The 17,619-nt window shown below is 46.1% G+C and overlaps 3 protein-coding genes and 1 long non-coding RNA gene across 9 annotated transcripts in view; 2 read left to right on the top strand and 2 right to left on the bottom strand.

Annotated features, from left to right (window-relative positions):
* Positions 1-494: 494 nt before the first annotated feature.
* On the bottom strand, positions 495-4,883 carry TMEM37 (transmembrane protein 37). The gene is made up of 2 exons (XM_061369979.1): positions 4,759-4,883; positions 495-3,794 (listed from the first exon to the last, which is right to left on the bottom strand). Exons 1-2 carry the CDS (start codon positions 4,777-4,779, stop codon positions 3,222-3,224), a joined length of 594 nt encoding a protein of 197 aa, XP_061225963.1. The 5' UTR covers positions 4,780-4,883; the 3' UTR covers positions 495-3,221.
* A 12-nt stretch (positions 4,884-4,895) lies between these two features.
* On the top strand, positions 4,896-8,006 carry LOC133221264 (uncharacterized). Its single transcript, XR_009727950.1, has 2 exons — positions 4,896-5,012; positions 5,600-8,006. It is a non-coding gene; the product is annotated as an uncharacterized LOC133221264 (long non-coding RNA).
* A 5,236-nt stretch (positions 8,007-13,242) lies between these two features.
* DBI (diazepam binding inhibitor, acyl-CoA binding protein) lies at positions 13,243-16,483 on the bottom strand. Its single transcript, XM_061369977.1, has 4 exons — positions 16,352-16,483; positions 16,108-16,225; positions 14,287-14,349; positions 13,243-13,543 (listed from the first exon to the last, which is right to left on the bottom strand). Exons 1-4 carry the CDS (start codon positions 16,358-16,360, stop codon positions 13,470-13,472), a joined length of 264 nt encoding a protein of 87 aa, XP_061225961.1. The 5' UTR covers positions 16,361-16,483; the 3' UTR covers positions 13,243-13,469.
* A 128-nt stretch (positions 16,484-16,611) lies between these two features.
* CUNH2orf76 (chromosome unknown C2orf76 homolog) overlaps positions 16,612-17,619 on the top strand; it is a 31,520-nt gene continuing 30,512 nt past the window's right edge. Inside the window, exon 1 of one of the 6 annotated variants that reach the window (XM_061369973.1) lies at positions 16,612-16,734. Coding sequence is in view for 2 of the 6 variants with exons in the window: in XM_061369972.1 (XP_061225956.1) it covers positions 16,688-16,730 (43 nt within the window). In the remaining 4 variants the exon portion in view is untranslated. Of the gene's footprint in view, positions 16,738-16,802; positions 17,005-17,619 lie in introns of those variants that run through there. The other 5 variants (XM_061369972.1, XM_061369976.1, XM_061369971.1 and 2 more) reach the window with 5 other exon arrangements.

Here is a 17,619-nt window from a genome sequence, read left to right as displayed (position 1 = left end):
GAGCTTGGGGGGAAAAAAAAAAAGTATAAGTACATTTGTACTCATATACCACTTGTGCAGGCCAAACAAGCAGAGCTGGGGAAAAGAAAAAGGATGCTTCAGACACAGGGTGCGGTGTGGGAAAAGGGAGGTGAAGGACAGAGCTCTTTAGCTGGTAAACAGAGCACATGCAACAACAGGAAATCATTAAGATCCTGCACGGTTATCTGTAATTCCCACGAAGCAGCACAGCTGACTGCCCATCTTGTTTTGCAAGGCAAGAAAGCAGATCTGGCTGCTTGGGTTGGTGTGGACACTCTGGAGGGGGAAGGAGAGGGGAGTGTGCAGCAGCCACAGCTCCCTTGGTCAGAGCTCAGCAGAGCACCGTGCAGTCATTTCTTCATCGTCTATCTGGCTAAACACACAGAATGGCAGCTGGGAGAGTATGTAAACTCCACTCATCCCCTTAAATCTGCACCCCAGTATCTAATTATAAAAAGAAAGGATTACAGCTCTTTTATTTTGAAGAAATTTATTTAACAAACTTCAGGAATATTGCTTGACACTTCCACAGGCTTCAGAAAATGAACAGTTACCCGTTGCTGCACAGGTTGCTTTATACAAGGATATATCTGAGACAATGAATTTAGCTATCAAAACAGATCTTCTCCCAGCATTAGTAAGTCAAGCAGTACTATACAAAAATAGTTGGACAAAAGTTACCGTGTTTTCCCTACAGGATTCCCTACCCCTAACAAAAGGCCTCTCCTTCAGCTAGCAGAGGGCATCCTAAAATCGTTCATAATTGCACCAAGTCTTGGGTGAACTCAGTGGCCAATTTCACTGCTTCCTTCTAACCAGAGTGGGAGGCACCAGACTGGGATAGAGTCTGGCTACTGCCTTCACCCAGGGAAAGGGCTGGGGCCACAGCCTCCCACTAGCACATAAAGAATTGATTTCCAGTTTTGGATGTCAGCAAGAAGGCACTCTGAGGTTACACCCACTTTTCTAGACAAGCCATGGACACCCTTAACCTTTGGTAGGTGAACTGTCTCGCCTGACATAGGTACCCCTAGGCACCACAACTGAGTTATTAGTTAAGGCACTCTACACCACCTAGTAACTCCGAAGTGCAACAATTTGGGACCAGAATTTGCAGACTCCCTCTGGGGTGAGTGGCTCTGCTAAATTCAGCAGCACAGTTCACACCAACTTGTACAAGGTCAGCCCACTAGCACATCTTTAACAGTGTAATTCAACAAATCAAAAGCACCTTCACAGAAACACAATCACAGTGCAGTTTTCCAGAGGTGGGTGAAGGGCACAAGTCCTTGTCTTTAAAAGCAGGTCAAGAAAGCCTAATGAAGCCCCAGCTGTTGCAAGAGCTTCAGAAGCTGGCTGGGTAGCACAGCTCTGTGCACTATCTCACCAGGAAGAAGGGCAGATTCATGTGCAAAAGCACAAGTGACAGTGTCCAGAGCAAGCCTGGTCTGAAACTGCATCACAAAACAGGCACAGGAGTATTGTCTTTAAAAGTTATGGAGATCTGAGAAGGAATGGAGACTGTCTTACGAAGGCAAGCAAGTTCACAGGAGCCCGTCCGGCAAGTGTGGGTGTATGTTTAGGCAGGACTTCAGATTCTCAGCTTTCAAGGACAAATCTGTTTACTCGTGGCTCACTTTCACAGCTTTCTTGGCCTTGGTGCTACGATGCTTTTGTTTCAGGTGAAAAACTGGCAGACTTGCTGCACAGGAAATGAAAACCTTGCTCAACAGCTATCAGACAAGCTACAGCAATGAAACAGTAGAAACATTTATCCTAAAACACAAATACAAGCGGATTTACCAGTGAATACAATACAAGCTTAAACCAGAAACCCTGAAATACTCTGAAGACATTATTACTGGTGGGCAACAGAGTGATGAATGCAAGACAGGAGGACATACATAGGGTAACCAGCCCCTGAAGTCTCCTGCTGAGGTCTCTCTTTCTACATCAGACATCATGGGGAACTTCAAAGCTGCAGCAATTTCAGAGATCTCAATTCAGGCACTGGCAGGAGGCGAACCAGCCTTAATGTAATTTTCACCAAGACTTTGTATTTCCACCAGCTGTGACAGATTAGATCTGCCCTCATGGGCTGCTTCTCCTCCCAGGCCCACTGTTAGTCAGGGGAAGAGTGGGACTTTGGTCACAAGGATTTAGAGCTTTCACCTCCCAGAAGAAATGCTGCAGGAGGCTCAGCTCCAGGATGAGATTTCCTATTGCCCAAGCAGGGAGCCCTGACAACCAATACACAGCCCAGAAGGTTTGATGCTCTCAGCATGGTCTGCCCAGCCACAACACTCACCTAAAGCCCTGTAGAGGTTGTCCCTTTTCTCCCAGGTGGACAAAAAGGAAACCAGGAAGAGCAACAGTCCATTACAGTGAACTCTGCAAGGGCAAAGGGAACCAGTTTTGGTGACCTATTGGCACACATCCTACAAGTATAGCAGAGCAATGGTGACAGTGAGTAGATGTGCATACAGGAACATGCACTGCTGCCCAAGGAATACATCAAAATCCTTCCTTCTACACCTGCACCACACGCAGAGCCTGCCATTGGCCCCAGGACAGCTACATCTCTCTGCTTCTGTCAGAAGTGTCTCAGAAAAACAGGTCGGATACAGGGAACATGCCAGCAGACACACAAAATAAGTAACTAGATCAAGACATGTGTGCCTTCTCTTTGAAACAGAAGTGGAGAAGTGAGATCCAGTTGAGATTTTCAATTCTCCGTGCCACTGAGCATAACCAGCCACAAATCATCTGTCCCCAAGGCAGGGCAGAGCCACGACACACACCAAAGTTATGCCACTATTCACAGGCTCCAGAGTACAGGGGAAATTGTAGCAAGACCAAATCAATAAGAGTACAGGCTTCATATAAGCCTCAAAATAGCCTGTGTGTGTAGATCACAGACTGCTACCCCTCCACATGTTTGACAGAACACCCTCTTTTAATCCACTCTTCCAGAAACTGCACTGCAACAGCCAGTCCCAGTCTGCTTTGCTCCTGTTGTGCAGCCCTTCATGCTGACCAGTGGGTGGGTAAGACTTCTACAGCCATCAAGACTGACTCATGTTTCCCCACCTTGCACACAATTTAAGACATGGTGTCCTTTTCAAGCTTCATTAGACACTCTTTCTTCCAGTCTAATTGGCAAAGCTGATAACACAAAGGTGGAGGTGCACCCTTTGCACCTAGATCTTGCCTACCCTGTTCCTGGGGTGTGTGAGGCTGTTGATGTGAAGTCCGCTGATCCCGTTTAGGAAGAAGAGAAAGGCAGCAATGAACTCGCACCAGTACGTCAGTGTGAAGCCCGTGAAGGTGAGGTGATCCTTCACAAGGATGGAGAAGCTCAGGACACCAGTGGCTGACAGCAAAAATGAGGCAAGGATGAGAACTGAGCCCATTGACCACTTCCGCCTTGCATTGGCATCCTCACAGACTTGGGACACCATCAGCAGCTCCAGGCCAAATATGGCAACCACAACAGCAAAGGACACCATGCTCCTTACAGGAATCACCCCCATGCTCAGCCCCTCCACCTTGGCCAGGCTGAGGTCAGTGACACACTTCAGGACGCTGCCGTTGCTAACAGTGCAGAAGTGCCACAGTCCAAAGAGCTGTCCCCTTGCAAAGAGCCAGCGGCCATCACAGACAGAGATGGATGACAAGACCACCGCTATTGCCACACACAAGATGATCAGACTCCTGATGAGTGTCTCAAAGAAGGATTTCTGTGGTCTCCGGTGTGCCAGCAGCCTCTGTGCCTTAAAGGGTAGTGGAGTAAATAAAACCTGGGTTAATAGCACTTCTTAAGTGTGAAATGAAACCAGAAGTACAAAGCTATGGGACTTCAGTACTTGAAAAGGTCTGCTTGTGCACATCGACCCCCTTCTCACAGGGGAAGGTGATGCAGTCACAGACTGTACCTAGGAGAAAGGAAGGGTGGGTGAAGCTCTGCCGGTTCCCCGGCTACATGAACAATGAACGCTTCCACATCAAGGCCAGGGCTCAGGATCACAAAGGCTGTGAGCTGAGCAGGATACCAGCCCCGCGGCCCCCACCCCACAGCCTCCTGCTCTGGCAAGGCTGGAGGAAACCACCGGCCCCTGGGAGAATGGAGCCGACGGATGGACGGCGGAGGAGACAGAAGCGGGGCGGAGGAGAAGAGGGGAGCACCCAGTTACCCCCACTGCCCTTCTTTTCCCACAGCTATGTCAGGCTCCTGTCAGCCGGGCTCTCCTTTCTTCTCCCCTTGCCAGCGGTAGCCGGGGTCCGGGCCCGGCTCCTCACCCATCGGCGGTACGGTTCGGCTTTCCCCGGGGCTGGGTTGTCCAGATACACCCACCGCGGACCCGCTAGGGCAACGCACGGCGCTTCCTCACCGAACCCCTCCAAGAGTACCCGAGATCTTAAAAGCCGAGCCAAGCGCCCCTGCTCTGCACGGCAGGCGGTGGTGCTCAGAGAGCCGGGTGCGGCTGCGAGAACCGCTGCAGCCCCGCCGGAGACCAGGAGAGAGGTACGGACCTAGGGCGCTGCTACCCGTCTGGGGAAAGCCAGGGACAAGCCGGCTGCGCCCCGCAGCTCCGCGAAGGGTCGCGGCGTACCCAGCCGCGCAGGGACGAGCCGCAGCAGCTGCTCCGCGATGGGGAGCCTCGGTACCCGGAGGAGCTTTCCCCGAGCCCCCCTTCTCGGGCGCTGCCCCGGCGGCAGGAGCAGGGAGAGACGTACCTGCGCCCCGATGGCGGTCATGGTGCCGCCAGCGCCGGAAGACACGGGCGGGCTCCGGCCGCCGGCTTTTATGTCCCCAGAGGGCAGTGGGCAGCCCGCCACCCCCTCTCCCGCCCCGCCCGCGGGGCCGCGGCACCCTCCGGGCCCTCCCGCAGCTGAATCAGCACCGCGTCCTCGACGGGCGGAGCCGGGCCGGGCCCATAGCAGGGAAGGCAGCTGTGGCCTGGCCCGAGGCACGGGCTCGTCCAGGCCAGGTCTAGAGCACGGCTGCCCTGGGAGGTGTCCGGGCAGCAGCCTCACCCCCTGCCTGTGTGTCACCGGCTGCCGGAGAGCTCCAGGTTTGTTTCTCGGCCCGACGCCAGGCCGGCATGGGACGGGGAACGAGCCCTAGACCTGCTTGCCCTCCCCCGGGATGCACAGCCCGTCTTTGTGTACAGCCCGTTGGGGGGCGGGTGCTGCCTCTCACCAGAAGCGGGCCACAAAGGAGACCCGCTGCCCCGCTCCGGAGCGGTGCGATGCAAGGATACCCAGCGCTCCAGTGGATACAGTAACGCGCCACCCTGCTCTACCCCTCCTGCTTCCCCGCAGGATCTGAACCCGCTGTTGTGACGCCGAAACCATTCGAACACAGGCTGTCCTTGCTATGAGCTGCTCACCTTGGGCTGTGCACGCACTCTTATCTGGTACTGGCGTACTTAACCTTATGTATCACTACATGTACCGTCAGCAAAAAAGTTTCTGCTCGTAAAGTTTTATGTCCTTGATCTTTTTCTCACTCCTGTTTTGCCATCCTCTAATGAATTACTAATTGCTTTACTTTTGTTTTTTTTTTTTTGGTCAGAAACAGCTTACAAAAGAAAGCCCAAGGAAGCTGGGTTTTGCTGTGTCATCAGAAACTCGTGTTCTACTGCCAAATTCTGATTTCAGTTCCAGCGAGAGGTCTGTAGCAACTCCACAGGGTCCAGCGGACAGACGCACAGGTTGTTGTTTTGGGCCTCCCTCGTACATAGCCAGGATCAGAATTCGACCATTCCCTCTCCAGCTGAACAGACCTGGAAGGATCTCCTTCTCCAGCACGGGGTGGTAGAAGTTATCGTAACTTCACCTTTCTTCCAGCTTTCATTTCTGAACAAATCAGTTGTCTATACAGATTGTCTCCTTATGTTAATCTCTACACAGTTTCACGAGGGCTTTCTGTGTTTCCTTTAAAAATACATGTGTCTGCTATGATTTGGCTGGGGGTGTTTTCTGTAACATTACTTCTAGTAAGAGTGAGAGCTCTGCAAAACATGTTTACTTCAGTTTTCATACTGTGCATATGATGATACATTCTGACCTTTTTCTTTCCCTCTTTGTGCAAAATCTTTGGTTCAATTGTTGATGGTCTCTGCTGTGTACCTTATAGATTATATTTTTATCAAACACTGAATTGGGGTTTTTGTGCTTTTGCAAGACATGGCAAATTTTTGCAAGGTCTGTTGTTAAAACTTCTTCTGTGGGTTTGTGGTCTGCAATAATTTTTGTTTCCTGAACATGTTATCCAAGCTAGCAAACTTGATGTTTTGCCAAATCCCTTTCATTTTAGGCTTATCAGACGATAGAATAGCTTTATGAACATCTAGGACTCCACAGGTTAAACAGCATCTCCATACTGCATTGTTCAGACTGTTTACATCAATTTGCTGTTGTACCCTTCCACTTCCAAATGTAATGATATTTATGGGGGATTTTTTGGCTCAAAACCCACAAGGAAGTCTTGTCTCATGTGCTGCACAAACTGAACAAATGCTGCTTGCACTTAACCTTACCAAGCAAACGCAGGCTCGGGCCAGACAAAATACACCAACTCTTATCTGGCAAAACCCTCACATGACTTACACTTTCTGTAACACGGGCTCGGTCCTGCAATGCATTAGGCAAGGCCCCCAGTTAGCAAAATTATTACTTATAGGTCTGCTTTAAACAGGAGTCACCCCAATGACATTAGCAATTAAAGAAAAAAAATAACATTTGTAGTAGTGAGGTGTCTCCCACTGAACAAGATGTTTGAGTTTTTTTTCCTGTAAAAGCCAGTGGTAAGGCTTAGATGAGCAAACACATTTGCTTGGTCCAATGAGGTACTTAAAATGGTTACTTTCGAAACCAGAACTGCTCCCTGTCCTACTTGGATCTTTTAGTAGATACAGGGTTTTCTGCTAAGCTGGGTTATTGAGGAAAAGAGTGGTTTGGGGATGGTGCTTTTGCTGCAAATACAAAATTGCTTTAATATTTTGTATTTAATTTAATTTACTTTTCCTAAATACAAAATATACACCAGCATTAAACTTGACCTGTAATCAATAGCAGCACTGAACTGGTACTTTCAGATTCACTCTTTGCTGAAGTCACCCACGACAGTTGTAACAGTTGTGTAAATCAAACACTAACAGTTTATTAGCACTTAGTTTCTGCTGTTGCTTTACCTTCTGGTAAAGGTGTCTGGATTTATGAAGCCTGTGAACCCTTTTTTCAAAGGGAAAGGAGTTTATCTTGATTGTCTCATAACTAAACAAGACAAGCTCTGTCTTTTCAAGATTAAAAAAAAACCCAGTAAAGTTGCTTAAAAAGATGAATTGTGGGAAAATGCCTCAAGGTTATTATTTTGGAAAATCATGTGAAAAATCAGTGTTTTACAATCGAAAGAGCTCATTGCTTTAAGAGAAGAAAAAGTTTGTTTTGGTTTCTCCCCTCCCCTGAAAAATACATTACCTACGTCATAACAACACAGTAAGTGACCTTTAAAGTACTTCAAATGTATTTTTGGTTCAGCTCTGTTGAGTTCTTGGTATATTGCCAGTTTCATTATTTTGTTTAGAAAGTCCCTTTTCTCCATTGTTTAAGTGGGTATTTCACATCCTATCCCTGGACAGAAAGTTTTCACGGAAATGTGTTCATAAATAATGGAAATTATTAGAGGCTGTTGCAAGACATGGGAACAGTTTTATCTGGTTCATTTAAAGGTATGAGAAGTTTAACACTGAAGAATCTGTTCCAGCTTTTCTCCAGCAGAAGCTTGAATAAGGTTCAGGACTGAAGCCTGAGGTCACCAGGGGCTTAGGGAACAGTTACCTAAAGGAGTATTTCACTTCAAGGTAAAGCAAACACCAGTGACAGAACGCCACAGAACTGGGTTCACCTAATCTTGAAACTGGTTACATTTGTAAATGCATTTTTCTGTTGAATATAATTCTTTCTGATCATCTCTTCAACTCCTGGCATAGCAACTGATCTGGCTAGGCATTTAAGCTCATCTTTGTCAAATCCCTATTTCAAGATGTCTTTCAAAACAGAAGTTGATTAGATCTTGGAGGCAAATAGATCTTCATTATCTCAGACTTGAGACTTTGGAAGATGCCCAAAACCTATGAGGGACAAAATGATTTTCTTTGTGCCTTCCTCAAAAAGAGAGCATGTAGAAAATGTTACAAGGAAGAAGGATGAGACAAGCTGCCTTGTGTCACTGTGCTTTTACAGATTTTTATTTTCCTTTTCTTTCTTTTTTTTTTTCTCTTTTCTTTTTTTTGTTTTTTTGCAGGCAGAAATCCAAGTTAAAGAGACTGCATTCAGCTCTGCTCAGTTCAACCTAGCTGAGCTCAAACAGAGCTTCTGGAATGGGGCAAAAATTCAGCAATTGCCCAAGGCAGCACGTGTAACAAGGGGAGCTGGGGTTATCCCAGGGCCCATATATCTCAGACCAACACCCTATCACAACTACTTTAGGTCATGGTTTTCCTCCCACCACTGCAAGTTACTGAAGCCAAGTGGACAGCTGTCTCCTCCCAGCACATGGAGGAGATGCAATTAAGCACATGAAGAGGAGAGAGCTCCTGGGCCAGATGGTTTCACTTTGCCCCCTATCTGGACACCTCTCCTGTGCCACTGGAAGCAGACTGCTTCCCCAGCCAGAGGCCACCACATGCCCTTGCAGTCCCAGGTTCTCCCACTCGCTGCTGGATGTAGTGAGAACACCCATCACCAAGGTCTGGGATCCTGTTTCTCATTCAGATCAAACAGTACCTGTTAAAGCACTCATAGCTGGGTTAGAAACATGTCAGTAATATGCTGGTCCCTTACAGTGACTTTAAGCCCTACCCCAGTTAATCCAAAGAATAAGAAGAGACTTAAAGGAATGCAATTTATATCCTGGAAAAATTGTTTCTTCACTTCTGATCAGTTTCTGGACTACCTCAGCAGCATGTTGCAGAGAACCAACGTTGGGTGCTTGCTCACTCATGCTGCTTTGGATTCAGCTCTGTTCAGGGACCTCTGGTAAGTCACGTTGGCTTAGAACATCCCTCAAAATATTTGCATCTCTCCATTGAGACAAACTGATGCTTAGAAATATAAATTCACTACAAAAAAAAAAAAAATCTAGCCCCTTTAGCACTACTGGAAGAATTGGGATAGCTATTTCAATAGTGCATAAGCTGGAAGAAATTACATTATTCAGTTTCTCTGCTGTCAGATATACGTTTCTTCTCTCAGTAAAAAGCAGACCAATGCAGCTAAATACTCAGATTTAAAAATAACAAGTATGTTACCTTTCAGATTCAGAACTCATTCACGAGTGGTGTTTGTTAGGAGGAGGTGACATCCATCCATGTTAGCCTTTTGGGGAACATGGTACGAGTCAGTGCCTTGCACACTGTGGAGGAGACAAACAAGATGTCTTTCTGGTTGCATTAGCAAAGCAATGTAAGCAGTGTATAACTTCCACAGATGCGCTAGTTCTACAGGAAATATAAGATCATTCTATAAATGACAGACTCATGCCTTGAATGGATTGCTGTTGTATTTGCACTTTAAATGAGCAGCTGAAGATTGGCTAATTTATAGAGCAGTTACATGAACCTGAAGATAGCTTACATACTTGTGGGCAGAAGGAAAAAAATAATCAGATTTTAACTTTTGTTTGATTCTACCAACTTTTACACTTCTGTGTTTATTATTGCAACTCTCAAATTTGTTATGTCTGTGTCATATCAACTTATCTTAACCTCTAAGCAGTTTCGAGTTCGTAAGACTGAATAGCCCTTTTTAGGTGCCAGCTGTGCTATTCAAGAATTTAGTGAAGCCAAAATAGGTATATTTTTTTTGTCTCTCCCAATTTATAATTAATCCTACCAAACCCATAAGATGGCTTAGATGCCTAGTCAACAAGCTCGAATGGCTAGTCGACCCAAAGTGTTATTGCCCAATACTGTTTGCTCTGAACACTCAGGGAACAGAGCAAATATTTTAAACAGCAGCAAATACAATTGTCATTTATTTTTAGCAGTATCATCACAGTCAGATAAGTTCAAAGGTTAAAATACTTGCATTGTGAAACAATATCACTCCAGATGAGGACTGAAGAATTGTGACAGAAAGAGGTGCACACTGCAGTCAGCCAGGGAATGCATTTTAGTTGAACACAAAAATCAGACTTTTCAACTCTGTGAAGTTATGGGCCTTAAGCAGCACACCAGTAGTGATTTCTTAAATCTGTGCTGGAAGAGTTGCGCCTTCATGTATGTTTGCTAAGAGCAACCAAAACCCAAGGAAAACAACAACCCCTTTACAGCTTATCCCTAATTGCACTGGGTGCTAACCAACTAGTTTCTCTGTCCAAGAACTAATAGCAGAAACATGATAGAAGGATCGCTGTCTTATCAGACAAACAAGTTAACATTTATTATTGCCATATCCAAAGTCCAGATTCCATCCTGCACACTCCGCTAAGTCAGCAAACCAGACCTGAGTGCACACATGCCAGCTGGCCTCTGACCTCCTGTGTGTTGCGCTTGTTTCAGCACACGTCTCTTCCCCTTCGCAAGAACTGCAAGGATCAGGATGTTGCCGGTTTTTCTTTGCGAATACAGAGGAAATAACAACTCCCTGAATGGGTGTCAGAACAATCCCATTTTGCAGCACTGCTCTGTCACAAAAGCATCTGTTCCTACATCAAGAGGACTTTACTGCAGACAGAACAATGGTTCTGAGCTGTATTTTGGTTTGAGGCTTGCCACTTCTGTTTCAAGTGCTGAGGCTGTACACCTTAATGGTTGCCTATTTTTAGCACTTTAATAAAGTGATAAAAAAAGTTTATTAGAGGCAGTTACCTCTACCTACAAACCTATTTGCAGATGTCCTTAAACCACCGTTCCCCTAGCATCACTAAATATCCAAAGTGCTATTTATGCAACCCAGGAGTCTCACACTCATACTAGCAAGCACTACGTGATCAGGAAGTCAACATTTCCAGACAGTCCAACATCTCATCTGCTTATAGACATTCATCCTGCTGCTACACAATCAGCTCCCCTGAGTTGTCTTTTCCAACACTTCCCCTGCAGTGGCAGTACCCACAGTTAATAGCTGTGCAGCCAATTTATGTGCTGCTGCTTCTCATCATGAACACTGTGTGCAGATATCAGTACCTTTGTCTCTGCCTTAGTGCCTTTCATACAGTCTCTTCCTGCATAGCTCTTACTTCCACAACTTGAAATTTTCAGCTTACTCTTGAGATGCCCAGTTGATAGCTAAAGGGTAGATTCATTGCCAAAGAGCAAGCTAAATAATGAAAATACTGCTGTTGCTTTCCTAAGAAAGGTGAAGCTGCAAGCAGGAGAAAGATGTTACTATACCTGAATAAGGCCATCCAAGGTAGACCTCTCAGTCACTGCTATAGACATATTGTAGCAGTGATAATTAAATAATAATAGCATTATTTAAGTACAAGACAATGAGCAACAGCCTGGCCAAGGCCTCTCTAGGATTAGTACTGGGTAGATAGTGATGTTTTCCTAACGCCAGATGGGTATGGGAAAACGGCACTGTAACAATTACTTAAGTCTCACAGGGGAAATAAAGCCAAATGAGGACTAGGATACAAAACTTGCTACTCCCAGACCATCCTTTAAACAGAACCCAATTCCACTGTTTTAGCAATCAAAAATCCTGAAAACACCAGTTTTGACAGAAAGCATCTTAGCAAAGCACAGCATGCTCACACTGCATCAGTTTCCAGCAAACAAGAGAAGGGGGAGCATTTGCCAGTATAAGCTACAGTCTGCTACAGGCTGGCAGAATCCTGTAAGGATAAACAGCTTCACAAAACACAGCTATGAAAAAGGAGTTGGCTGTGGAATTTCGGGCTAGCAAAGAGCTAAAATGATCTCTCACACTGAACATCTGCTTTTACCCCTTTTTGCAAGGTGAATGTAATCAACACAATCTCAAATAACTAGCAGATATAAAAAAAGGAGGGGGGAAAAAACCCCAAATAGTTACATTACTTACCCAGAAGAACAAGAATAAACCAACTTTCTCCTTCCAAGAACAGGGAACAAACCCTTCTTTATTGTAACAAATTTTTAAGGATGAGCAAGTAGCTCCAAGAGCATTTCCCATTAAAAGTAGCAAAGGGAGGGATTTATAATTTTTGAAAGCACGTGAGATGAAGTTCTCTCCATTTCTTACCAGTGGCATAAGAAAATACAAGTTAATTACTACACACAGCAAATCCTGTGTAACCTAGTACAGAACTATGTATTTACCTAAACAGTTATGTAACAACAGGTTTCATCCCTATGTATTTCTATAAATCAAGTGCTTATCTGAAGACCATTTCATTTGAAGCCCTCACTTGTTCAGAGGTTAACCAGCACAGCTGGAATTAGAACACCTTATTCCTGTGAAAATCTGGGACTTGATGTTCATATGCTCTATTCTGGAATAGTTCAACATCACATTTTAAAAGTGAAGTCTCCCTTTTCTGCATCAGCAGCTCCAAGAGACTATATAAGAAAGACCAAAACAGGTAAACACCTACTAGAGGTGGTTGCAGCTGCAGGCTTTGTAGTAAAACTTGCTGATGGCAACTGTAAGACTTCCTGTTTGAACAGCCTTGCTAGTGTTAAGCTAGCCTATATACAGCTGATGAGCTCCTCACTGTAGCCTCAGTATATGGCAACACCAGTACTCTATCTACAGCAGCAAAGTATCAAGGGCATCGACACTGCTGTCTACAGAGCCTTTTCTTTTACAAAGGTTTTGTGTTCCTCTGCAAAGTGTTTGCCTTCTCTGCAGAAGCCTAACCTTGTTGGGAAATAATACTTCTAAGAAGCGTTTATGAAAGATTATTTGGCAACTGTTGAGGAAATCTCCGAAAGTCCCAGGCAACTGATATCAAACACCTTGTTTCAGTACACACAGCACTAGACCTAGCCTTTTCACGATAATCTTCGTGGTGCTCCAGGTTTTGTGAGTCACCATTTATCCACGCGAGAAACGAGCCAAAGCAGGATCAAGCATCACCAGATTGGTTTGGATGCTGTGCGTTATACGAAACAGATCACTGAGCCCCCTCTAGTGGCACAACGACTAGAGAGGCTGCCTTGCGCCTTGCAAAGGGCCTTCGGCAGCTGCAACATGGCAATCGAGGGATGACCATCACAAAGGCTGAAGTACCAAATGCACTTTAATGAGTTCCAGATTTTGTTCCCGGAAGGAATTTATACCGTGTCAGTACATTAGGTGGGTACACAACTTCCCCTGAACTACAGGCATGAGTGTAACCGACTACAATATACTAGGTATTTAAAATTATTTGTCATTCTCAGAAAACATTTTTCCACAGTATTAGAAATAAGGCATGTTTCAGGTGTGCAAGTTGCTGCTATATCCAGTCCTCAGATGCCATATTTGCCCTTTAGCTCTTCCACTTTTGCTATGTAAGCTTTCATTGCATCTTCTTTGGACATTCCTGAAGGACAAAAGACAGGAGCAGTCAGATACCTTTACATGCAAGTCACAGTTCCCTGCTATAGCATGTAACCACATGATACCAGAGTGCAAAGGAGCCAAGAAGGTCACTTCACTGCAAATCTAGTATTAGAGTTTTAAACAAATGTATTCAGCAGTCATGAACAAACAGTGTTTCAAAGCAAAGTTATATTTGTACAGACAGTAACAGTGTTTAGTTTTATTAACTCCATTCAAAATTATTACAGGACAGCTATTCAGTCACAGCTTCGGCTGCATTTAGATGTAGTCCTTAAAACACCAGAAAAATCCCATTTTCATAGATAAGACCACTTGTCTGGCTCCTCATTTACAGGAGAGCACAGCTGCAACCTCCTGTTAGGAGGTTGCAAACCTTTCTTGTTAGGAAAGCTTTAAAAGAAACAACTGGGTGGATAGCTTGGTCTCTGGGGTACTAGGCTGGGACTTAGAAAACAGATTTGGGTTTCTGCTGCTGTGGCAGCTCTCCTTCGTGTAACATCTTGGGCCAGGTGAGCATTTTGCACCTTAATTCCCTTTCACATAGGCTACATTTCTCAGGATTACTCCTGCCTCGTAGAGGTAGTCAAAAGAGTTTATTACCACAGCATTCTGAACTTCCAGAACTCTTGTCTTATAAGGCAATGCTATTTTTTTTCTTGCTGAACCACATATACCTTTTCTGATTAGTTTGCCTTATTTTTCATTTTTTAAGCAGACACCTACCTTTCAATGCATTCCAGGCATCCCACTTTGCTTTGCCTTTGAAGTCCAGCATGCCAGGGCGGTCTGAAAGAGAGAAGATAAGCAATAGATAAAAATTAGTTTGTGTGGTCTGGGTGTAGGTACAAGAGTAGGTACTACACTACTACTGTAGTGCAGTACCCACTCCTTTCCTGAAGGCTATTTAATTCTTAACTAAGATAAAATACAACAATTGGTCTTTGCAGCTATTACTTACTAACCTGTGGTCAGGAGATCACCTCAAGGGAGCCTGTTGTAACACTGCTGGTGGCAGCTGAGATATTCTCCAGTTACCTTAAGACAGCAGCAGTGGTGTGATTTCCTTTTATTCTACTTTCTGAAGAGACTGCTATTGTGTGACAGCTGTCCAATTAAAGAACATCAGCTCCACAGTACAGCAGAAATGCCCTAAGGTCTCTTACACAGAGACATGAAAACAAAAGCTAGTAGCATACAGCTTAGAACCCATTATCATCCAGTTAATGGTATGTTTCTAACATATAAGTCTTACATATAAGTCTTACTTTGTTCTGTCATTTAGGGGTGCCAGCTTTGAACTTTAGCTACCTTCGTGTGAAATCCTCTCCTGGTTTTCCCTTCTTGACTGATTCCTTAAAGAAAATTCTTAAGCTTAATAAATGGAACTGGACATTAGCCACAAAAATACCCTTGGCAATATGACCTGCAGAGCTAGTTGGCAGCTTTGCTTCTCTGCAACCAGAACCCTATTAGCTTACTCTTACATAGACTGATTTTCCAGCAATTCATGTTAGCCACTGCTTCACAAGAATGCAGCAAATTACAGAAACGTTGGTATATTGACAGCTCCAGAGCACCGTTTCACCTTGAAAAACATTAATAATGCCAAGGTCCAACCACACAAAAAGGATCATATCTTAAGACCAAGGTCCCATACACTTCAATGCCAGCTTTTAATCCAAGCAGCACACAATAAATTTCACCAGCAATTGGGTCAGGAGGCCAGCACTCCAAACAAATGACCTTTTCCCCTTTCTAATTCTGGTCACTCAAGCGTTACACAAGGTCAATGGAGACAGACTTTATTCTAAATACTATTCCTAGGCTGAGCTGCCACTGGCAGAAGTGTAGTAACAGTAGTAGCGGGAGAGATTTTGTACAGGCACCTGCAGCGATATTTCTGCTGCAGTTTTTCCAAGAGATAATATTTAATTGCAGCTACTATAAAATCTTTCTCTGGTTCTTCTGTTTTGGCTTTCCAATACTATTTTTAGCAGCCAATCTAGTCTAAACAAACTGCCCCCCTCCAACCCATACTGCAGTTCTGCACTTACATAGTTTGCTTTGGTGTTTAGGCCTGTTTAACTTCTAAGAGTTTGTATTTAGGCAGCATTCCTTAACCTAGGCAGCTACTTAATGATAGAGGACTCCTGAGGTCCCAAACCTAATATTAATAAAAAACTAGTAACTGAAACGATTCTCAGACTGTTGCTGTACGATTTAGAAGACCGCAGCTAGGTTAATCTAAAATCCACAAGTTGCACAAACCCTTATCGGGTCAGCTTATGCCTGCCCGCATATAAATCTATGCCAAGTCGGTACGGAGTCATTTTGGCTAACCCGTGGGACTGCAGGAAGTGAGGCACTCAAGAGGGGAGAGGTTTTGTCCCCAAAGTGCCTCCAGCTCGGCCCTGACGGCAGCCGCCTCTCCCCCTCCAGCCGGGGCCCCAAGCACAGGCGCAGAGCGCAAGAGGGTCGCGGGGCAGCGCTACCCAGCAACCGCCACCACCCCCCTGCCCGGTAGGGGACCGAACCGGTACCTACCCGTGTTCACGTCGCCCACCGTAGCCTGTTTATAGAGGCCGTAGACGTCGAGCATCTCCTGGTCCGTGGGCTGGGACTTGAGCTGCTTCACCTCCTCGGCAGCCTTCTGAAACGCAGCCTGGAGAAGGAAAAGGCCCCAGGGCGAGGCTGGGGTGAGCACCCGCAGGCTGCAGCTGTCACCACACTTAAGGGAAAAGGAGACACCCACCACCGCCCCTCATTCCCCACCGACCCAGCACCGTACCTCAGACATAGCGACAAGTCCAGCACGCTCCCGACCCCCCGTCCCCTAGGCACTCCACCTCCGCGCTCGGCCGCCTCACCCATCGCCAGAGCACCCGCTGGCCAATCCTAGCGCCAAAGGGAGGCACGGAGCCAATCGGCGCTCGGCGGGGGCGGGGAGAAGGCAGGCAAAGGGCCGATGCAGAGGCGGCGCGGCATGGGTAGTGAGCAGGCGTGCTGCTGAAGGGGTGGGATCTGCTGCGGTTCTGCGGCACGGGAGGCGGCGGGGACAGGGTGCTTAGCAGCCAATCCCGCTGCGCGGTGGGTGGCGGTGTAAAGATGTGATTGGTGGGGCTGGATGAAGCGGGGTGAGGAAAGAGACCCGGAAGTGCTGGCGGGAAGTCGGTAGTAAGGCTGCGGGACGCTGACGGGCGTTTGGGGTGGGATAGGTTGCTGTGAGGGCGAGGGGCCCGGTGCTTGGCCTTGAGTAGATGTGCTAGTGTGGGCGGCTCTCCACCGCGGTCCTGGTGCCGCTAACGGCGGGCAGGAGCTGGGCAGGCCGGAGAAGGTGTCTCTTCACAAGAGGTACCTGCCGTCGGTGTCCCAAGGAGGGTCTGCCCTGAGGAGGCGCAGGGTAGTGCCTCGTCGCAGCCCTAAATCGGATCTATCTGTGGGGTCTACACAGTAAATGCGAAAATCGGCGATTTCCAGTTGTCTGTGCTCCTAAACCTGTATTCCTGCAACGATCTTGAATGCTGTTCAGGAGAAAGTGAACTGACTGCTGTCCCCTTTACGCTGATACATCTCACGCCCTTGTAGAATAGCATCAAGAAAATAACCATCTTTGGTGTTTGATATTAATCTAGTTATTTTCAGATGCAAACCATACTTCTCTTTATTGGTGTCTTTATCACAGTTTATTTACAATGAAAATGGAGTTGGACTTTGGGGAATTATTATCCAAGGGGATGTAAAAGCAAGTTGCCTTGTGATGTGGTTAGGTCTGTGATCCCACACTGCAGAATATTTAAAGAAAGTATTGTCAGTTTGCTTTGTCAGGATACAGCTAGGATAAATACAGCAGAGACTGGAAGTTACTTGGGTATCTGTATGATGGTGGGGAGCTTAATCTCCCCTCGTGGCAACAAGGGTGGGGTGGGGAGGGAAGGGAAAGGCACACACAAAAAGAACATAGAGGGATCGATAGGTAAGAGAATCCCTTGCAGGACTGGAAATGGTGACTGAAGTGGCTGCTAAGGGATAAGAGATGCAGAGGTTGTGCTGTACCCC

This window comes from Neopsephotus bourkii, unplaced genomic scaffold (assembly GCF_033783945.1).
Source record: "Neopsephotus bourkii isolate Nb327-2 ecotype Australia unplaced genomic scaffold, CSIRO-AGI_Nbou_v1 NB_1526, whole genome shotgun sequence".
Lineage (NCBI taxonomy): Eukaryota > Metazoa > Chordata > Aves > Psittaciformes > Psittacidae > Neopsephotus > Neopsephotus bourkii.
Note: the sequence above shows the minus strand (reverse complement) of the source record. Positions and strands in the feature narration are given on the sequence as shown.